The sequence below is a fragment of the Bombus flavifrons genome, chromosome 6 (assembly GCF_040668555.2).
Source record: "Bombus flavifrons isolate JBK064 chromosome 6, iyBomFlav1_principal, whole genome shotgun sequence".
Taxonomy (NCBI): Eukaryota; Metazoa; Arthropoda; class Insecta; order Hymenoptera; family Apidae; genus Bombus; species Bombus flavifrons.
In genome coordinates, this window is record NC_138447.1 from 11,434,315 (window position 1) to 11,455,497 (window position 21,183).

The window sequence follows — 21,183 nt, forward strand, 5'->3', positions numbered from 1 at the left end:
AATGGTTTCCAAGCGGCAATGAGCCAACGTAACGCGCTAATAACCACCCACGGTCTCGAACGTAGTAACGAACTCCTCGGTAGTCGCAACACCGGATTTACGAGACAAACGGATCGGCACGTTCCTTGGTTACCAGTATCTCAGATAAAGTTGTTCTCCGGGTAAACGTCGCTATTAGCGGTCGCGTTTGTTTGAGCAACTTCTCTGGAAGATCGACGACTTACGTACATTCATCGTTCCGCTGCACGATAACCGCGTCAACGATACATCTAACGCGTCAACTTGCGAAAGGCTAAATCTTAATTCCATTTTCTTCGTTGGCATCGTGGTTTCATTCCAGTTACAATAGACAGCGCGAATACTTACGCCACCGAAACGCTCTATGTATACAATATACGTATACAACTTCATTTCTCCGCGGAACTTTCTGCGAAGCATACCAGTCACCGTGCATCATTGTTCCCTCTTTGACAATAGTCATTATCGGCGAGCATTATTGTTTCCTGGTTCGCAATCTTTTTTTTTTTTATTATTATTATTATCATTGTTAACGTCGGTTAGAAGTTGCATAGTCTAAAGTCTAGACGGCATGCGACGTGATAATAATGGCATTCTGGACAAGCCCAGAGATGACACAACCTGCCAACAATGACTGCCACGTGCACCGAGACTAAACAGCAAATAGATTCTCTTTAAAATGGGATACTGTTGATCGCCGATTACGATCGATCGATCGTTTCACGGTGCAGCGCATTTAAATCGGTGGATTCGAGGTCGTCTGGTCTGTGAGCGCAGGTCTGCAATCCAGATAGTGCAGCGACGCCGAACGTCTAAAATTCACCTCGAGCCCCCGCTATCGCTTTCGATTAATGCGTTGCTCGTCACCGACATTAGTCACCTCGAAGGCGGTCGATTCCTGTCCGAGCTTATTTTGCGCGTTGATGCCAAGGTTGTCCGGTTCTTCCGTCGACGATAAAAAAAATAGTAGTATACCTCGATCGAAAATGCGATCACAGATCGCACGAAATTAACGTCTCGTGGCTGATCCAGTTTCTCTGATACGACGGAAACAACGTACCGCGGCCGATCTTGCGGTTTCATCGAAGCGCAAACAGTGCGCCATCATCCTCGAAATGATGTACATATAGGAAACCTAACCCGCTAGCGTACAACCTCTGATATTCGAGATTCTATCGACTCGAACAGTTCCTGCTATGTGTAGCTGAATTTGACAGCAGAGTATCGCAACGAGTGCGTGTAACTTTTTTCTAATGAGGCAAAGGTCATTTCCGGCCACATGGAAAGCGGAAACGCAGCGCGTGTTCGTCTGTATCCGGTGACTGCGTTGACTCCTATGCTACCTCGGTAGCACCGAACCTACGTACGTGCCTAAAAGTTGTTGCCACCTTTGTTTACTTATGTATGCAAAGGTTTTCTTGGAAATTAACGTTATCTTCACTTTTCTTGTTGCACGTACGATCAAGTTGAATGACACGTCTGATTACATTGTCTCATAACAGGTGTATATTGTGAGACATGATCGGGAACTATGATCACAGGACATTTTACATTTCTTCTGAAATTTATAGAATATATATTTTTCTCGCGGTTAAATACCGTATGATTTCCACGAGAACCTATAGACATGCCTGTTTGACAGGATCAAAGGATGAGGATAAAGCAATAGGAGCCTCGTGTGTTCGCCAACCAGTAGATATCGGCCGATTCACGTGGGAAGATAGTCACGTGGGTGAATTTCTCCAAAGGTCTTAGGTCAACCGTTTCGTACAAATCTACGAGTCTTCGCTTCAGTCGCTAACGCGACCACCAGATAATTACAGCTCTTGTGGCATCTGCTTTTGCGTAATATCGTGGATCGAAGTTCTTAATGATATCAAGGTATCTAAATAAACTCATGATTATTACTTCGAGTTACTCGATGCATTTGTTAGTTGAGGTTACCAACGATTTAAGAGCGAAATGATCGTCAAGTTCACACTTTCCTGTATTTCCAATAAAGTTCGCCTATAAACGTTACAAAATTGTATACCTTTTATTACATAAATTAATATTACAGTGGTAGCGATTAACGCAATTAGGAAGGATTATGATCGACAAGATCATCAAGACTCGTTGAAATACACGCGAGAGAGACGATACACGGAAATTTGCAACTAATTACTCGCGATCTAGCGATACGACTGCGGCATAAAGTGAAAGTGATTTCACGCATAGAATGGGAATACGTGACAAATTAACTAGACTGAGATCTATCGATAGGCAACGACCACGCGAATATTATCGTCATAGCCACGGGGTCGATTAAATTTTTAAATAGCGGTAGAGTAAATTTTATTTGTACTGCGTGAAAGAACTTTGATTACGAGAAATATCTGATCGTTGATTCTCTTGAGACTGAAGTATATTTTCCGAGAGATTCCCAATTCGTTTTTTCTTGTCTACTGAATCTACAACGAGTTGCCTATTAAGGAATTTCCGCCATAAAACGCAATGAAAAATTCCTCTGCAATTATCGCGCCAAAATTTATAGTGTATTTTTTCGAGTAGCAATACCAGACAACTAAAAATTGTTCCACCAGCCAGAACTGATATAAGAGGTGCGATTCCATGCAAATTAACAGTAACGTTCCCTTTCTCGAGAGAATCTCCAGTTACCAGAAACGTATTCTTCAATCTGGCCAGTACTCCGTTATCTTTGAATTGTTGTAGACTACAAATATTTAAGACAAGCGTTGGCATAACTTCAAGTAAAATTAATAACGATAAAAGTAACATAAACATATATATTTACTAATAATTCACCACTCCTGTATATTGACCGTGTTTCTTCAAAACTAGAGCCAAACTGTCGACCCTATCCGCATCGATAAACGAAGTTTCACACGGTATATTGATGGCGTTCTTTATCGCTTCGGCTATGTAGAACCCCACTTTTTCGTTACATACCTATGATAGTTAATTCTAAATTTGAACTATAGTTACTTTAAATTCAAAGCGAAAATTTATGAAAATACAGGTGTTCGAAGTTAGAGCATTGGACTTGAAGACAAACCTGTAGAAAGCCATCGTGAGCCGTCAAAGGCAAATCTTCCTTGTCCTTTATCAATTTCTTCACCTTCTCGAATAAACTGCTGTTGGCAGCCTGAAATTGTATCTGCTGTATTACTCGTTTGACATTATTTCTTTATACAACCGTGTGCTACATATCTTACAATTATCATGTCGTAATCCGCACTGTTTCTGAATGTAATTAATTTGTACGACCCATAATTAGCGAACTCTTCCATAGTGGAGAAAGGCAAAGTAACCGTAGAAACTGTCAAAAAACTGGTCAGCGAGGCGGAGTAAGCGGATAGAATGATCAACGACGACAAGAAAATCGATAGGAAAGCCAATCTCATCGAGAACTTGGTTGGAAATTCTGAAAGAGAGAGGTTTCGTGCGAGAATATTCCACTTCGTATCTCTATTTTGCAATTACCTGACAAGCCTTGCTGACAATAAATCCCCCAAACGTATATGTAATTATCTGCCAGAATTCTCATCACGATACGACCTCTCGTCTTCATGAGAGTCAAAAAGATTGGAGCAGTCACGATCACGAATATTATCATCGACCAGACGTCTGCTTTGAATGTCTGAAAACAGGAATCCATTATCGTGATGTCGATGATTCGTGAAAATGGATGCGTGTCAGAGAAATATTAAAAAAAAAAAAGAAAAAATAAATAGTACTCTATAACTAGCACCGATTCTCGTGTGGTAATGGCGCGCTAGAAGCGAAAGGATAAAATATTCTGTTAAGAAAGAGAACCTTAAAGTAGGCGGACCATTGTACATATGTGCCATCAGGTTTTTTAAAGTATATTCTATTGCGAGACAAAATTAGCGGCAAGGTAAAGTCAACTACGTCCAGCCTATGATTAGTCATGCTGAACTCTGCGACGCCGAAGTCAGCTCTGTCCGACGCTACTTCGCCTACCACCCCTGTCCAGGTATTATCGTCCTTGTTCAAATCACCATATATCAGCATCGAGCTTGTCACTTCGATCTTGAAATTCATCGATTTACTTAACTCTGTGATCAATCTGCCGAAGAAGTGCGAAAGAATTCCGTTCTTTATCTCGACGAACGGAGACTCCTTGAATTCGAATCAATCGTAATTTTCAAACAAAATATAATGATTCTCTGGAACAATAAATATTCATTCGCGTTTGTCGTAACATTCACCTGGACGATCGATATACGCATCGTTTGCCCAAACATGTTGTTTCTCCTCGCATACAAGGAACTTGTTGTCTTGAGTTTCAGACCTTCTCCAGTTTGCCAAGTAGCCAAGTTGAAGACTCTTGTTTGATTATCGCGTAACGCGTACCACTCTGTTAAGAGTGGCAGATCGTAACAGAGCACCAGCATCTCCGTGTTGAACATCAGATTGAACGGGTTTCCGACAGGATTTTGACAAATGTCTCGCATGGGATTTTCCCGATACGGTAGAAACATCAACAACCAAACGGATGAAGACATATCGATCTGTCTGGTGGCCATCGAAAATTCATCCATGGTCTCTTTTGTAGCAAGAGCGACGACGTACAACGGGCGCATCAAGTAGTCTTGGAATTTTCTAGCCTCGCGTGACAGTTGAGAAAAGCTTACGATCATGGTCAAGATGCCTCGCTGTGAGAAAGTCCGTAACCATATATAAGCCAAGGACGTTTGATTGAAGTCTGAAACGATAATTATTCGCGCTCGTCTCTTTTTACGAATTAACAAACCGAGGAAGAAAGTATTTTAAGCGAGAGACATAACGGCTCGATATTGACTGCGCATTTCGAGCTAATTAATTAGTGAAACAGTTAAGTCTACCACTTTCACACATACGATTTTCGAGAAGAGTGAACAAGACTTACTGGTATGGCTGTTTGAACACACGATTATGATGCAGGATGTTTTGTAATAGTTGTGAACGTCCTTAATTAAGAGAACATATTTGTGAGCGTCATTTATATCCACCGAGAACGCTGAAACGGACAGAAGCAGCAGTATGATGATCGCGTAACGAGTCATTCGTGCCATCTCGCAACAAAAACACCTGGTTAATCCGTTGAATTACTACGGGTCAGCGGTAAAATCCCTTTTAATGACAGTTAAGATACGCGGTCACTTCGTTAATGTTATCCAATGAATCTCCTTTAACATCGATATTTACTCTTATTCTCATCAACGTGTTTACAAATTTTAACAACAACAAACTCGATCGTATCCTTCTCCTTTTTCCGATTCCCGACCGCTTCTGATGGTAACTAACTGAACTAAAAATGTGGAGAAACCGTAACCGCAGGTCATACTGGGATTTATCGAATTTGCAGATCTGAGGATGAAGATAGTATCTCGTTAGGAACGTAATGGCCCACGGTACGCGTCAACCGTGCAATCGAACAGATTACGTACAAAGTGCAAAGATTAACGTCGATAAGAACATGTATTTATACACGTGCATTATCGGATTTATCGTATTTTTATCGGAATATGCATGAGATGTGATTTAGTAGAGTTTTTATAATGTGACATTTTGTTCGTTTATAGTTATTCTACTGCTTTTATATTATTTTAAGTTAGAAGAAAATCAAATTGAAGAGAACCACACACTAAATGCTTACATGTTAAAATTGCGTTGAATCTTTGATATGCACATATTGACGAATTTACCTTTTGTTAATTGGACGATTGAATTATTGAGAATTTCGATACCTATTGCAATAAATCTCTACGATTAATATAATAAGGGCTAGTAAAACACCACAGAAAAAGATTATTAACACAGATGCCACGCTATAAATTCCAACCGGCTGAAATGTATTCTTCTTCTTGAAAAATACTTCGTTCTTAAACCGGTTCAGTAGACCAGTGTTCAGAAGTTTCTGCACACTGCAACATTACGATGAATATTTGAGTTACGAACAGAAAGATACATCAAATTTTCTTATTCACAGCTCGTCGACATTTATAACGTATCTATCGATACCAACTGGTAATTCAGGATCGAGGTGTATTGACTATTTTTCGGAAGGATCAGGGATAAACTATCCACTCGGCCAGTGTCAATGCAGACGATATCGCAAGGAATACGAATATTCGCTATTCCCTGCATTTTTTTACCATAACCGCTGTAGTACACTAATGTAGGATCGTTGCAGATCTGAAAACGTATGAGGTAGTTGCAGAAATTCCACTCGATGTGTTATCAAATCGTGTCCATAAAAGCAACCTTACCTTTTGAAATCCATCTTCTATGGTGATTGGTAGAGTATGTATCGGCCTTAGTTTGGCCATCATGTGTACCGAAACGGGGTCTTTCGATAGCTGAAAAACAAATTATATTTTTGTATAGCGTGACAATGTTTCGCGTTTTGTTCGTAGTTCGTTCAGAAAACGATACTTTTCTCGTCTGTTGCGTTATGTCGATCGTTCATATTACGCCACATAACGTTTGTGATGTAATGTCTCAACGTACGAGTAAAAGTGAAAGCATATCGTATGAAAATTCTTCGTTATTGGACAAACTTACGGCAAACATATCGTAATCTGCGGAATCTTTATTGAGGATTACATCGTATGTACCATCATTCACAAACTCCTCGATCGAGCGGAAGGGTAGATTATGAACGTAAGCTGTTACAAAGGATATCATAGACGCGGAATAAGCGGCGAATATCACTATACCGGTAACAAGTACGGTAAAGTATGCTAACCTTAGCGACGAGTACCGTGGAAATTCTGAGAAAAGAAATAGTATTAGGTGCTTGATTTTTCATGTAAAAGATAGAAGATCATTAAAGCGGTAAAACTCTGAAATCCAATGATTCACCTTCTGTAATGCCTTGCTGGCAGAATATACCCCAAATTCGAATAAATTCATGGTATAATTCCATGGTTACATCAGTGGATTCTATTCGAGATCTTATAAAAGCCAAAGTAAATTGAGCAATTATAATTGTCATGAGTAGAGATATCCAGAGCGCGAGACTGTATGCCTAAAAATAAGTGTTAACCGTTTCGTAAATATCAAAACTACATAAGTGTAGCTTTGTAACATACCATACATACACATATACATATATACCTTATAATAAGCAAGCCATTTCACCGCTGACATTTCTGGTTGCTTAAAATACAAACAGTCTCTAGTAGTTATAATAGGAACCGTATAATCGACGTAATCAAGCCTAAAATTGGTCATCGAAAAATCGGACAATCCGATATCTACTTCTCCAGAAGCCACTAAACGAAATGCCCCGTTCCAACATTTCGTCGTCACATTGAAACTCCCAAACTCGAGTTCCTCGGTCACGATATCGAGAGTGAAATTTAGATACTTTTCAAGCTCGTTGGCCACTCTACTAAAATATCCTTCCAACTTGTCATCTTTTGTCGTGAATATCGAGTTCTGTAGCAGACAAACGAAAATTGTACGTGTTAAAACTCTGATGACTCCACCTGAATCGTTACGCGTGAATGTCTGAATCTTTACCTTGATAGTGACAGCTCGCAGAACTTTTCCTTTCAGGTCATTCCTCCTCTCGTGCAGAGACAAGTTGGACAACAAGTCAACAACTGCTGTTGAGGACTTCAATTGTTTCTTTGGATACCACTTGACTAAATCGGAAATGACGGTGTTGTTCCCATCCACGGAATACCATTCACGAAGAACAGGGTCACCGGCACACATTACCAACATTTCAGTGTCGTATAACAAATTAAATGGATTTCCCGGCGGATTGTAACAATAGTTTTCCGCGTGCGTCGCCGTAGGCACGAATATCACAAACCATGCAAAATGGGATATTCTAAAGGATATCGAGTACTTCGAAAATTCAGAAACTGCGTCAGATCCGGATATAAGAATGATGGCCAACGGTCGGAGGGTATTATTTCTATCCAGCGCGTGAATGTTCTTGAATGTGCTACTTAAAGTTGCAATTTGTTCACGATGGAGAAGACGAGACCATGTGTGTGATAAATATGTTAGTTTCCAAACTAAACAATGTAAAAGTACGTAAATGTATTGTATTTCTAGTTATTATATTGTGAATGAATTTTCTATGCGGAAATATTTGAAAATCGTACCATCGAAATTTTTATTCTCGCTAGACGAATGCAACAAAAAGACAGCAGAAGCCGAATAGTAGCTGCGAATCCATTTTATTAAAGGAATGTATAGCGTTTCGTTATTGTACATTTCAGTTCCCGTTAAATGAAAAAAGATAGAAATAACATTTAAATACATTACAATTTTCATTCCGTTCAAATTGATTATCTCTTTCTTTCTTTCTAGAATGTCGCGAATAGTGCACGCGTATATCACGCAGAAAGACAATAGGTTGTCGAGAACATTCAGAAGACTACGAGAATCGTTAATAACTGAATTCTCGTGAGTAGATGCAAGTAGTTTTATCCAAGGGTAAACATTAAATATTTACGAAACGTTCGTGCAAACTTTTGACGTGAAAAATGCAAGTTTTTAAAAATACGATCACGTTAGCTACGATAGTAATCCATTAAACCATAGGATGTAACAATATTATTGTCAATTACTATAGCGACAATGTAAATGATGATACATGACAGGCTAAATACGAACAAGGAATAGAGGAGATAATAATATTATTTTCATATTTAATACATTTAAAAACTTTAATTAATTAATTAATTCTAAAAATTATAAAGACCGATTAAAATATTGAGAGAACATTTATAATGAACAGGATGCTTAATCAATTAATGAAAAATTGTCAACTAAGCAACTTTAAACGATTCAAGTCTTGCTTGTCTATTATATGTAAAGTCCATTTCAATGTGTCATAACATTAGGTAGATGATATATATCGATCTACATTCCATTAGCAAATTACATTTTAACAGGAAGTTTTAGTGATTAATCTCTATTTTCACAAACGATTACTCATAAACGAAACGTATACATATGTAGGTAATTTATATAATAGTCGTTATTAATGCATAAATTTCGAATTATTTTCTGTCACATTTTCGTTAACATACAATGAAAAAGAAAAAATAACGGAAATGAAGGAACATTTTTATAAAATTGAGAAAATCACTAGGGAAAGCCATGAAACTAGAAACTAGAAATACTCTTTGCTAGAAACTAACATAAAAATTGCGGAAGAATAAATTATTAGAATATATTTATTATCTTTATCACAGTTTATTATCTGAATAATAGAATATTTTCATAATTCTTATCATAATTATTCACAATGTGTGTCCGTAGAGCTTGCTCTATATGTATGTCAATCAGCCATTTCAATTATAAATTAGTTAAATATTAAATAAAATTTAAAAAATTAAAAAATGTCAAAGTATTCCGAGTCATCTGATGCAATAATAGGGAAGTAATGATATAAACTGAATCGTAAAAGTCGTGAATCATCGTTTCTACGTCTGTCACGTGATTGTCAAATCTTGCTTCTCATTCAAAAATGGCGCCGTTCAAATTTCAACAAAAATTCGTTATTGATTCGTATTGGTAAGTTTTATAAACACAATATTACCTGTGCCTAACAATAAATGATCGAAGTACGGAAGGGCAGAGTTATTCAATTATATTGTTAAAATGTAATTATAAAATCGTAAAATAAAAAACTACTGAGTTATCGGAAACGCCATTTTGTGAAATTGATCGAACTCTGCACAGGAAGTTTAACAGACGCACGTATATAAGCGTCGTAATTCGTAATAGAATCATCTGGTTATTGGAAATACGACAGTGAAGCTTGGCAAGAAAACTTGTGTATTGTGTAAAATATATAGTTTTTGTGGATTTTTACGAATACATATTCACATTTTATTCCCAATTGAGTAATATAGATAAATATCCAATAATGTATAAAGTATATTTGCAAAATAACGACTCTTCCGTCAAAGCAATTCGAAAGTTTGGTTTTCAGTCTAGTTCAGGGATTCAGAGTATTCGGTCTAATCGTCTACCTAATCATTATGGTATTCGGGCTGATTGTCAGCTTAATTTTAATGAGTTTTGCCAAAAAGTCATATCAATATTCCCGGAATTATCTGGTAAAGAGTTCGCCGTTTCTTGGATAGGTAATTATTATATATAAATATAATTACGTCATTTTATTTATTCTTTATAAATTCAGTAATAAAATCGTTCATTTTTTTATTTTAATTCTCAAATAATTCTAATTGAAAACTTTCACTAAACAGACATAATGCAATTTAAATCATAAACAATGATCATATGTATGTACATATTACAGATGCTGACGGTGATCAAATCTTAATATCATCTGATGAAGAATTACAAATCGCTGAGGAAGAAATGAGGCAGCCTAAGAAAATATATATCAAACCTTTTTCATCTGAGCAAAAAGCACCAAGTCCTGAGAAAGAAAAAGCAGTACATTTTGGTGTATATTGTGATGGTTGTGATAATGACATAACTGGATTTAGATACAAATGTATTCAATGTGAAGATTATGATTTATGTGCACAATGTGAGACAACACAGATACATTCACATCATTATATGATCCGTATGCCACAACCATTAGAATCGCATCATACTAGAAGTTTGTTTCACCATTTGAGAAAAATTCTGAAAAAGAATGGTGTGCATTTTAATAAAAAACATACTTCTGATGAAAATAAATCCCAAAGTAATCATTGTAACATTTATCCTTGGTTGGGAATTTATGCACCATATTTAAATAGTTTTATTGATACACTATTAGAAGCACATACTGTTGATCCAGAATCTTGTAAGGTAATACTACACTAAAAAAATTCTAAGCTGATAAAATTTACAAAAATAATATAAATTTGTTCTGATTCTAATTGTTCTTATATTTTGCAGAGTCACAAACCTGAAGAAAGAAAAGAATCTAAAGATGATACATGTATAGATGAAAATAATTCCAGAAAATTTCCTGGTGAAGGAAGGAAGTTACTTGATAATGCAAAGGGTGATAAAGAATCAGTGTCAGATGTTGCATCAACAGGAAGTCAAGATAGTGCTACTACAAAGGTAGCAGCAGATGAATGGACTTTTATAGATAAAAATGACACTACTGAAGTTAATCAAACATCTTCAGCTTCATCCAATATGAATGGAATTGGTACGAAACAGGTAAAATATTACAAACAATTGAAACTAATGTAAGGTGTATCACAGGTTTTCATGTTTAAAAATTATATTTGTATTATTACTATAAGACTTGTACTTCTTCAACGGCACCACCATTGGCATCACAGGGATCTTCAGCTGAAACACTTTACCCTGAATTACCAAGAGAAACAAATTACCAAGAAATATATCATGAAAATCCAACAGTTAATGAAGCTGTTAAAACTATGATAAAGATGGGATTCTCAAATCAAAGTGGATTATTGACTTATTTGTTGGGTGTTGAAGATGGTAATATTGATAACGTCTTGGAGATATTGCAACCTACAAATAAATGAATATGAAGTTTGACATTTAATGAAATTTATCATTATATCACTATAGCTTATGACATATAGTTCATATATATATATACATATATATAGTACATATTTTTTCTGTTGCAAAATAAAAATAGAATGTAGCATTATGTATACTATTGTTACAGATATTACATTCCTCCCTACTTAATGTATTCGTGTTAATAAAGTAGCATGTAAAGATGATCAAACATGAATTTTTATTGTAGTTAAAAATATTAGACTAAAATGTTATTAATTAAATAAAAACCATAAACGTGTGTGTGTGTGTGTGTGTGTGTGTGTGTGTGTATAAAAAAAAGCAATACGAAGTAATCAATCAATTTGAATCAAAATGAATAACAACATTTATTTGTATATAACGTGATTTTAATATAATGGTTTGCAAAGTGTCCAAAGCGTCAATGGATTTTTATTGGATAATAATTCTAATTCTTTTTGTCCTTGAGGACTAACATTTTTGATCCATTTTCGATCTTTGTAATATTTTAGGATAGTGTTTAATTCTTCTACTGAATACTCGTCGACGCAAATGGGAAGAAAGGGATCTAAATGTTCAAACCCTTTCTTACCAAGTAAATATGTTGGATAATCGGAATCTCTTTTATCCTGTAAATAAAAAATATAAAATATCCATTATAGTTTTTTTAGTATAATAAATAAAAAATAATAGTTTTGTTTTAAACCATATTACACAAATTGTTGCATACTTTGTTTGCTCTTTTATCTACTGTTAATACTGCAGCACCATTACACCAATTGTGGTCTATGCTATTTAAAAATGCAGATGTTATCGATATCTTATCAGGTGGTACATATACACGATTTTCATCACGTACATGTGTAATGCTAGATGTAAGAGCATTAAAACCATCTATAACAACTAATGTTCTACATTTTCCTGCTGTACTGGCTATTTTGAGCTCATCCACCAAAGCATTAATAACACCACAAGCAAATTTAGTTCTCTGTATCCCAAATTCAATAAGATTAGAAAGTGAATCTCCAGGTTTCGTAACTTCTCTTTGGGTCCATGTATATTCCTTAGTGGTCTTCAACTACAAATTAATTACTTGAATTCTATATAATAAAAATAGGTCTCACTTGTTACTTACATCAAACTGTGATAATGACACATTGTTTAACTGTTTTATATACTTTAACCATTTTGTTGCTGATATAGGTAAGTCTAGTTTATCTGATTCCAGAGGAGATGCAGTAGTGTCCCTAGCATATCGAAACCAATTTTGAACTGAAAATATGGAAGTAAATTTATGAGTGTATATTCTAAAAATAATGTACTATTCAATATAATTCATATCATACCCCATGGTAAATGAAGTACAAAAAAGTGTTTTGTAAGACCATAATGAACCAAATGTAGTAATATTGTTGTTTTTCCTGCTCCACTTTTACCATCTAATAGGTAGTGAAAATACAGTTGCATATAGTTACATCATAAATTCTTCTTAGTTACTGTTAAGTTACAGTTAACTAAATAAATATCATAAACCACACATAATTGTCAAATTCAAAAGGATACAAAGAACATATTTATTTATAGGCTTCGTATAATCAGTTTGTTCCAAGTATGATATCACTTCAACTGCAGGTCGCCTAACTAAAATACCAAGTTCTCTGAAAACTTGTACTTGCTTTTTTAATTCAATTGTCATGTCTGCCATTAATGATGTTGTAATATCTGAAGGAACCGTATAAATACGATTTAAACAATTTGCATCGTGTTCTGCAGGGTTAGATTCCGAAATACGAAACGATGAAAGATTTGTCTGATCCACTACATCTTTCGTAGCAGCTGATATTATTGTTCGTCGACTATTTCTAATGCACATCCCACTAAATAAAGAACCTAACATATAAAAAGAAACAATTATTAAGAATTACATTAAGTGATATGGATGTTTACAGTAAATATGTAGAAAAAGCATATAGATATAATTTATTTCTACATAAATTAAATTATAATTTACAAATAAACATACAAGTACGAGACAACATCTTATTTACAGTATTTTAGCTAATGATAATTCTTTTTTCATAAATAATTATAAATTCTGAAGTATGTATTCACTGCAAAGTAGTGCAAACGCAAGTAGCCATATTTACTATTGCAATGTTCGAAAATCTGCTCATACTGGATTCAATAGATTGTTCAAAATATTCCTATGGAAATTAATTGTATGAAGTCACATATAATAATTTTATATATTAGATAATTATTTTTATATAAAGCTTATTTTTTATTAAATTAAAGTATTATTTATGAAGAAACAATTAATAATATTTTTTGTATACAATATCATTTCTAAATAGTTAATTCTAGGGACATGTAAAACTTACTGAAATTATTAAATTATGCTACGAGCTGTTGTATAGCAATAACTCTAATAGTTTCTATAAAGTAGATATATACATAATAAAGTAAAAATGAATTTAGAATTATTAGGTAAATATTTAGCAAAATCTATTTTCAAATTTAATAATATATCTTTCTTAATATATATAATTTCTTTTTTACAGAATCATTTGGTCAGAATTATCCAGAGGTAAAATATTTTTATAAAAATAACATACATTTTTTAATTCTAAGTCTTACAGATATAATGTTTATAATCATTAGGAGTTTGATGGCACATTAGATTGTATATCATTAGCAGTCACGTGTACATTTAATAAAAGGGGAACTCTTCTCGCTGTTGGGTGTAATGATGGTAGAATTGTTATTTGGGATTTTTTAACACGTGGTGTTGCAAAAATTATTAGTGCACATGTACATCCTGTATGTTCATTGAGGTAAGTGACCTGAAATAATTTATTATGAATTATTTTAATTATTTTATAACACTGTTTTTGTTAATTAGCTGGTCTAGGAATGGTCATAAATTATTAAGTGCATCTACAGATAACAATGTTTGTATATGGGATGTCTTATCTGGAGAATGTGATCAAAAATATAGATTTCCTTCTCCAATATTAAAAGTTCAATTTCATCCAAGAAATCTTAATAAATTTTTAGTGTGTCCAATGAGACATGCAGCAGTAATGGTTGATGTTGAGGGTACACATAGAGTTATTCCTCTTGATGATGATGTATGCAGTAAGATTAATACTACTACTTATCAGTATTTTTAATATTGATTTTTAATATTCATTTATTTTAGAGTGATTTGAACATAGTAGCATCTTTTGATCGCCGAGGAGATTATGTGTACACTGGAAATGCTCGTGGTAGAATTCTAGTTCTTGATGTGGAATCCTTAACTGTGAAAGCTTCTTATAAAATATCACAAGGCACAGCTAGTAATACAGCTGTAAAGAGCATTGAATTTGCTAGACGTGGTTCTTGTTTCTTAGTAAATACATCAGATAGAGTAATTCGTGTATATGATAGTACTGAAGTATTAGCTTGTGGAAAAGATGGTGAACCAGAACCAATACAAAAATTGCAAGATCTTGTAAACAAAACTATGTGGAAGAAGTGTTGTTTTTCTGGAGATGGGGAATATGTTTGTGCTGGATCTGCAAGACAACATGCTTTATATGTATGGGAAAAAAGTATTGGAAATTTAGTAAAAATTTTACATGGAACTAAAGGAGAATTATTACTTGATGTTGTTGTAAGTATTATAAATCTCTAGTAAATCAGTATTATAAATCTAACTTCTAATCTGAACCTTCACAAAATTATAATGTTATAAAAATTTATAATATGCAGTGGCATCCAGTGAGACCAATTATTGCTTCCATATCATCTGGTGTTGTTTCTATTTGGGCACAAAATCAAGTTGAAAATTGGTCTGCATTTGCCCCAGATTTTAAAGAACTAGATGAAAATGTTGAATATGAAGAAAGAGAAAGTGAATTCGATTTGAGTGATGAAGATAAATCTGTGGTGCAAGGCGAAGAGGCTCAAGATGAGGAGATAGAAGTAGATGTTGCATCTATAGATAGAGTGGCTGCATTTTGCAGTTCTGACGAAGAAATGGAAGATATTGGTTCGTTGCAGTTTTTACCAATATCACCAGATGTAGAAGATTCAGAAGATACTCAAACGACATTGCACGAGCCACCTATGAAAAAACATCGTTCTCATGATATTCACTTACAAGGTGCACCAGTAGATGGTAAGACCTTTCATGCATGCTAATTTAATTGATAACAGGTTTACATAATTTATCATTATTTTTCAGAAACTCACCCATTATTAAATAAAGGAAAAGATAAACCAACAACCAAGAAAGGAAGACCAAGATTGGAACACAGAAAAGGAAAATAAATTCGAATATTTGAATTCGTAAAAAGTATCTTGTAATGTACAAATTAACTGAAAATACTTCATGTATATTGTTAACTGCGATAATATTCTATCGCCATAATGTATGTTATAAAATGTATTACTTCCTATGGAATGTATCTTATACCTTTTAGCCTTATGTGTTTTTATATTGAAAACCTGTCTTAAGATTTTAAAGATCTATTATATATGTTGAAATAAATGAAGACAATTTTCAATTTTTGTACGTATTTATTAAATAACGAATTTAATGTAATATATATGTTTTAATGTCTTTAAGAGCTGTTTATATCCCAGCTAAACAATTTTAGCAGCTCTTGTTACAATTTAACCATATAGAATAACTGCGTATCTTATACCTCATACGATACTTATATACAATACATATGTACTCTGATATCAATACTACCAATTTTAAGAAAAGTAAAAGTTGAAATGCAGTTAACCTATATTTTACTGCTGAATTATTTAAAAAACAAATTAACTGATCGATAAATGGCTTATCTTATCTTGTGTAGCGATTTTTGAAAGCGCAATTAAAATTGCGTAGTATTTGGATTAACTTCTAACTTTAAGTATATCAAATTTCGTTTATAATGTTAATTTCGAGGTTATCAGAACAAGTTTATAAAAAGTTATTTCATGTGCAGAATAAAACAAAAAGAGGTGCACAATCTGCTAGAGATGTACTTATAAGTGGCGGAATTATTATTATTAGTGGGATCGTTATTGTTTGGTTATCTGTGTTTCTTTACACAGCATTTTATTATGCCTATGTACCGAGCATCTCATACGTACGGCCAGTACATCTGCAATTCAAGTGAGCTTCACTTCTCACTTGTACGTTAATGGAAAAAAAGAATTATATCTTGAAGCATATTATTTTTTGTTCTTTGAAACATTATGTTATATGCATTCTACTGTTACAGTTTGATTACATAGTTCTTCCGTGTTACAGATCATGTAACGAAGAAAAAGGGATTTGTAGCTTTCCATCAGCATATGTGCAATTAACAAATAAGCAGCAGCTTTTAATGGTTGGCCAGCCATATAAAGTCAATTTACATCTAGAAATGCCAGAGTCACCAGCCAATAAAGAACTTGGTAATTTCTAAGTCTCAATGGAAATTAAAAATAATATCTAATAAATATAATTTTTAAATAGGTATGTTCATGGTTTGTGCTCAATTACGCAGCAGAGATGGTTTCCTCCTAGAACATGCATGTAGATCTACCATGTTACATTACCGTAGCACATTATTGCATGCACTTACAACACTTACATTTTCACCTATGATGATTTTTGGCACTACAGAGGAAAAACAAAATGTAGTTCTTGAATTATTTGATAATTTCGAAGAAAACCAAAATCATCCAGTTACAATTATTTATATCGAAATACAATCAAGACATATTGAATTCTACTCTGCAAGTATTACGATAAATGCACACTTATCGGGTCTACGCTATTTAATGTTTCATTGGCCGATTCTATCTGGTATTGTTGGCATCGGTACAAATTTGTTTTTCATAGCACTTGTATGTACCCTTTGCTATCTTCATTTTACCATTTATGAAGACTCTGGAGATGATGGTTTCAATTATGAAGAAGGTAAAAAGGTTGAAGAAAAACAAGAATATAACAAAGAATTAAACACAGAAGAAGAAAGAGAACATAAAGCTACAAATGATCGTAAGTTACTTGTTGAGTTATATTCTTCTGATAAATTAAATATAACTGAACTGACTTATTTTTTAAAGAATCATCATCATCATCGTCATCATCAGAAGATATTGCTGCATCTTATATAGTACCACATCTTGTTAAGTCTGGAGAAGAATCTCATCCCTCTCGTATTGAATTAATGAAATAATCTACATTCCATAATGCAAACAATATGACAATATTATATGTGTACGAACGTAGCTTATAAGTGTAAGCGAAAAAAATATATGTACATTATAAAAATATTTATTTTTCTGTACTTAAATATTTTATTTACTTCTATTGTAATTGAAGTATATTAAAAGGTTTATGATATTTTTTATGTATTGTAATGTCATCTTATGTCATTTTATTAGTGGTATGAGAATATCGCAGCCTTGGATCTGGTTGAGACTGACAGAGATTTCAAAAAAATTCGCGACCAAACTTCAATCTATAATTTCGGCTATATGTAGTCTTCTGATTGCAGGACATATTTGCGATAAATATCGAAATAATGAATCTTTACTTTGCTTTTATGCTTGAGGTCAGAATTTCGAGAGATCGATTATTGTTTTTCATAGACAAACTAAAACTTGGTAAAATAGTTTTCCATCTTATGCTGTACTTTCTACCTGTCGATAAATTAAAATAATATTTGAACGTGTCAATTATAAGTAATTTGTAGTTTAAACTATAAAATCTTTTTATTTGAAGTATAGACATATTTATTTACATTATTTGCATTACATATTTCAAACTTGAAATCTCCTTCGCGGCTTAGTTAACAGCGCCATCTTGTGAAATAAAATGAAATCGTAGACATTTTAAAGTTTTGCGCTTTCCGTTACAATTTTGACGCTTTTGAACATTCTCCAATGAACGCTGCAATGTTTTTCTCCGTCATGTTTGAGAAATTCCTGAATAATAAGCGGAATGTAGTAAGGTGCGTACAACGTTATATTAACTTCATAAAAACTTGCTAGAAACAAAATAGAAGAAGTTTCCGAAGCAATATTACGAAAATGTGTTTAAATGTTTCGATAATGTAGAGGTTGTCAAATTTTAATTCTTTCACTTTATTGTTTCACAAACTATTTAAAGCAACGCCAATAAATTATTAGAATTCCTTTATTCTTATCCATTCAAGGATTTGTGATAAATGAAAACATCGATGATCAAGGTAATCTTCTCGAATACATAAGGAATATTTTCTGGATATCTAGTGAAAGATGACTTTAAATTGCTGTAAGTAATTTTAAATGACCTTCACAGACAAACATATCGTAAGACAACGAATTTGTCTCGAAACAGTATAGACTCTCCTAGGATAAGTTATCTGATAGGAAAGGATCATCTTAAGAACTTGGAGATAACCTTATTTAGATGTGATTTACGTCCATCGGAAAAGGGCTATTTTAAAATAGTGTAAGTTCCATTTGAAGTATCTTTTCGAATAACGAATATACATGTATTTTGTAATATGTGTATTGTAATCATCGTAAAGATTAAAATGGTACACCCCGTATATGGTGTGACTTGGCATGTTAAAAGGAAAAAAGTGACGTTGAACGAAAGAAATCTTACGCGTGTAAGTGTTGGTAAGTAAAGAGACGAAAGGGTTGGATGCATTTTATGCATTTGTAAAGGCGTAAGCGGCGTACACACGATGCATAAATACTAAGGAACCGGTTTTCTACGTCATCAAGACTTCGCGCAATACGATGGGTTAAGAAAAAGAGCTTAAGGGAGCAGCATGAATTTGTGGGGTCGTCTTATGTTTCTCTTAACTCGTTACTCGAGATTCAGACAGGTGTGCGAGATTCTCGTTTGCTTCTTTGTCTTTATCTCCGTTCGTTCCGTTAGTTCTTCTTTCTTTAAGGACTTTCGATTTACTTTAAACTGCATTTTGCAAGTTATGGAGGTTACTCCTCGTCATTATTTAGTTGAAGTTAATCGAATTTATCTTACAAGTATAACAGAGGCATGTAGATGTATTTTTATTTAGTCTTTTACTAGGCATGTTATGTCTATTACGATGAATCGATACACTTCAGTAGGTATTACATGTTTGTAATACATATATATCTATATGTAATCTACATGTATATAAGAATAACATAAAATTAGATCCTCTAATAATTGTAAGCAGTAATTAAAATAATTTCTACTGATTCAATTTGTCAACAATGGAAGTTTGATTTAAATGCAAATTCGATTATTTGGACGAGCCATAGTGTAGTTTTTCCTTTGAAAATGAAGTACTGACGAAAACGTTGACGCTTACTTTGTGTTTGTCACTAACCATTCAGATGGTATGTCTAGAAATGATTTTAGAGGATTTTCCAATTGGCGGGGAATTTTCTTTATAAAATATGTAAAAATTCAATTTTTATCGTTATTTAATTTGTTTGATGATCTTTGAATATGTAGATAGATACTCTATTCTATATCCATGTTGAGCTACAGATCATTGCAGTGTAGAAATATTATTAACGTTATAAAAATGTTCGTTGCAGTTGTATTCCATGTACCGAAATTTTATTGAATGTCCTGTATTGTTCGCGTCGACATTTATGATACTTTTATTTATCTTTTGAAAGCCGCCAGAAGCTGTTCGTTGTGTTTGCGATTTTTTTTATTATAAAAATGTCCATTACACACACACACACACGCACGCACGCACGTACGCACGCACGCACGCACGCACACAGAGCTATTTGTACTTAATAAATTAAATATTGCAATAACGCTCAGTTTATTGAATTTTCAAAACATGGAAAGCAGTGATTACATGCGCAAGCATTCAATGTTATCGAGCGCGCTGACGTTTTCCATTAATATGTGCGACATGTATGCAGCGGAATTACAAATTTTATAATTTACTCAACGTGTACCGTGAAAAGGGCATTGCGAAATCGCGTGATTTTCGATAACTCGTTCGTCCGTTTTGATAACTCATGTGTCATACTAACGCTATCGAGTATACTTGATTTTCGAATAAGACCTCATTAGCTCAAAGAAATAATGACCAGTCCTTCACTTTTTACAAAACCTTTACTCTACAACGCTTCGCAAATTTAAATCAAGCGCATGATTGAAGATGCGAGAATGAAATTTTGTGTTATTCATATTTTCTTGATGAAAGATTTCGAAGAAAATTTATTGTATTTACCTAATCAGTCCATGTGACAAAACGTTTAAATCTCGATACAATGAAACAGTGTCTCCTTTAACTGGAGCTCGATGAAAAGACATAGTTTTCTTCACGTTGGTGATAGTTCGATTTTCTTACAGGCAGGTCGCAGGATTGCAGCACAGGCCATGGACATTCGAGCAACACGCCGTAAAACAATTCATCGACGTACTCGCAGTTAGCTACTTTGATAAAATTCTACAAAGAACCATCGATACAATAAGGTACAGTTTCAGAGAAATTTATTATACTTCTTATCTTATCGTTCGCTTTTCTGTCTCTCGTCTCTTTTTCTGTTCATTTTCTTTTATTAATAGGTTTTAATTCGGAGGTTATTAATTCATGCCGGTGAAACATTTCAATGTGGCTGAAATAATTAGCAATCATTAATTTGATTGTTCGCGTTTTAATTGCGGTGGATGCG

At 33.9% G+C, this 21,183-nt stretch overlaps 6 protein-coding genes across 9 annotated transcripts; 3 read left to right on the forward strand and 3 right to left on the reverse strand.

Moving 5' to 3' along the window:
- Positions 1–1,669: 1,669 nt before the first annotated feature.
- Positions 1,670–4,860, reverse strand: LOC138180515 (glutamate receptor ionotropic, delta-2). Its single transcript, XM_069114432.1, has 7 exons — positions 4,251–4,860; positions 3,835–4,161; positions 3,502–3,658; positions 3,234–3,442; positions 3,074–3,163; positions 2,813–2,967; positions 1,670–2,731 (listed from the first exon to the last, which is right to left on the reverse strand). Exons 1-7 carry the CDS (start codon positions 4,680–4,682, stop codon positions 2,353–2,355), a joined length of 1,749 nt encoding a protein of 582 aa, XP_068970533.1. The 5' UTR covers positions 4,683–4,860; the 3' UTR covers positions 1,670–2,352.
- Positions 4,861–5,716: 856 nt separating this feature from the next.
- Positions 5,717–8,420, reverse strand: LOC138180514 (glutamate receptor 1). Of its 2 annotated transcripts, XM_069114431.1 has the most exons (8): positions 8,148–8,420; positions 7,552–8,057; positions 7,144–7,467; positions 6,889–7,054; positions 6,589–6,797; positions 6,294–6,383; positions 6,050–6,219; positions 5,717–5,948 (listed from the first exon to the last, which is right to left on the reverse strand). In XM_069114431.1, the coding sequence occupies exons 1-8, from the start codon at positions 8,317–8,319 to the stop codon at positions 5,753–5,755; spliced, it is 1,833 nt and encodes a 610-aa protein (XP_068970532.1). In that variant the 5' UTR covers positions 8,320–8,420; the 3' UTR covers positions 5,717–5,752. The 2 variants fall into 2 exon arrangements, with proteins under 2 accessions (XP_068970532.1, XP_068970531.1); XM_069114430.1 differs by having other exon boundaries at positions 7,144–8,057.
- Positions 8,421–9,539: 1,119 nt separating this feature from the next.
- Positions 9,540–11,734, forward strand: ref(2)P (refractory to sigma P). The gene is made up of 4 exons (XM_069114435.1): positions 9,540–10,142; positions 10,319–10,824; positions 10,915–11,187; positions 11,274–11,734. The coding sequence occupies exons 1-4, from the start codon at positions 9,923–9,925 to the stop codon at positions 11,520–11,522; spliced, it is 1,248 nt and encodes a 415-aa protein (XP_068970536.1). The 5' UTR covers positions 9,540–9,922; the 3' UTR covers positions 11,523–11,734.
- A 143-nt stretch (positions 11,735–11,877) lies between these two features.
- mRpS29 (mitochondrial ribosomal protein S29) lies at positions 11,878–13,698 on the reverse strand. Of its 2 annotated transcripts, none has more exons than XM_069114436.1 (6): positions 13,547–13,698; positions 13,087–13,413; positions 12,870–12,962; positions 12,659–12,795; positions 12,254–12,601; positions 11,878–12,152 (listed from the first exon to the last, which is right to left on the reverse strand). In XM_069114436.1, exons 1-6 carry the CDS (start codon positions 13,560–13,562, stop codon positions 11,913–11,915), a joined length of 1,161 nt encoding a protein of 386 aa, XP_068970537.1. In that variant the 5' UTR covers positions 13,563–13,698; the 3' UTR covers positions 11,878–11,912. The 2 variants fall into 2 exon arrangements, with proteins under 2 accessions (XP_068970537.1, XP_068970538.1); XM_069114437.1 differs by having other exon boundaries at positions 13,572–13,689.
- Positions 13,699–13,880: 182 nt separating this feature from the next.
- On the forward strand, positions 13,881–16,433 carry Rbbp5 (retinoblastoma binding protein 5). Its single transcript, XM_069114434.1, has 7 exons — positions 13,881–14,010; positions 14,085–14,110; positions 14,185–14,357; positions 14,426–14,654; positions 14,726–15,181; positions 15,280–15,688; positions 15,755–16,433. The coding sequence occupies exons 1-7, from the start codon at positions 13,992–13,994 to the stop codon at positions 15,838–15,840; spliced, it is 1,398 nt and encodes a 465-aa protein (XP_068970535.1). The 5' UTR covers positions 13,881–13,991; the 3' UTR covers positions 15,841–16,433.
- Positions 16,434–16,454: 21 nt separating this feature from the next.
- Seipin (lipid droplet biogenesis associated protein seipin) lies at positions 16,455–17,906 on the forward strand. Of its 2 annotated transcripts, XM_069114439.1 has the most exons (4): positions 16,455–16,678; positions 16,817–16,962; positions 17,024–17,551; positions 17,620–17,906. In XM_069114439.1, the coding sequence occupies exons 1-4, from the start codon at positions 16,455–16,457 to the stop codon at positions 17,730–17,732; spliced, it is 1,011 nt and encodes a 336-aa protein (XP_068970540.1). In that variant the 3' UTR covers positions 17,733–17,906. The 2 variants fall into 2 exon arrangements, with proteins under 2 accessions (XP_068970540.1, XP_068970539.1); XM_069114438.1 differs by having other exon boundaries at positions 17,024–17,906.
- The last annotated feature ends 3,277 nt before the right edge of the window (positions 17,907–21,183 follow it).

Excerpts from the sequence above, each read along its gene's own strand:
- LOC138180515 (XM_069114432.1), bottom strand. The coding sequence starts at position 4,682 with ATGATCGTAAGCTTTTCTCAACTGTCACGCGAGGCTAGAAAATTCCAA. Across the intron at positions 3,659-3,834 it reads AATGGTCCGCCTACTTTAAG|ACATTCAAAGCAGACGTCTG; the intron begins GTTCTCTTTCTT and ends TCCTGTTTTCAG. Across the intron at positions 3,443-3,501 it reads TTGTCAGCAAGGCTTGTCAG|AATTTCCAACCAAGTTCTCG; the intron begins GTAATTGCAAAA and ends TCTCTCTTTCAG.
- mRpS29 (XM_069114436.1), bottom strand. Across the intron at positions 12,796-12,869 it reads TGTACTTCATTTACCATGGG|TTCAAAATTGGTTTCGATAT; the intron begins GTATGATATGAA and ends CCATATTTTCAG. Across the intron at positions 12,602-12,658 it reads TGTCATTATCACAGTTTGAT|TTGAAGACCACTAAGGAATA; the intron begins GTAAGTAACAAG and ends ATTAATTTGTAG.
- Rbbp5 (XM_069114434.1), top strand. Across the intron at positions 14,655-14,725 it reads TTATTCCTCTTGATGATGAT|AGTGATTTGAACATAGTAGC; the intron begins GTATGCAGTAAG and ends CATTTATTTTAG. Across the intron at positions 15,689-15,754 it reads ACAAGGTGCACCAGTAGATG|AAACTCACCCATTATTAAAT; the intron begins GTAAGACCTTTC and ends ATTATTTTTCAG.
- LOC138180514 (XM_069114430.1), bottom strand. The coding sequence starts at position 8,319 with ATGAAAATTGTAATGTATTTAAATGTTATTTCTATCTTTTTTCATTTA. Across the intron at positions 8,058-8,147 it reads CGAGAATAAAAATTTCGATG|TTTGGAAACTAACATATTTA; the intron begins GTACGATTTTCA and ends TACATTGTTTAG. Across the intron at positions 7,055-7,143 it reads AATGGCTTGCTTATTATAAG|GCATACAGTCTCGCGCTCTG; the intron begins GTATATATGTAT and ends ACTTATTTTTAG.
- Seipin (XM_069114438.1), top strand. The coding sequence starts at position 16,455 with ATGTTAATTTCGAGGTTATCAGAACAAGTTTATAAAAAGTTATTTCAT. Across the intron at positions 16,679-16,816 it reads CCAGTACATCTGCAATTCAA|ATCATGTAACGAAGAAAAAG; the intron begins GTGAGCTTCACT and ends TCCGTGTTACAG. Across the intron at positions 16,963-17,023 it reads ACCAGCCAATAAAGAACTTG|GTATGTTCATGGTTTGTGCT; the intron begins GTAATTTCTAAG and ends ATTTTTAAATAG.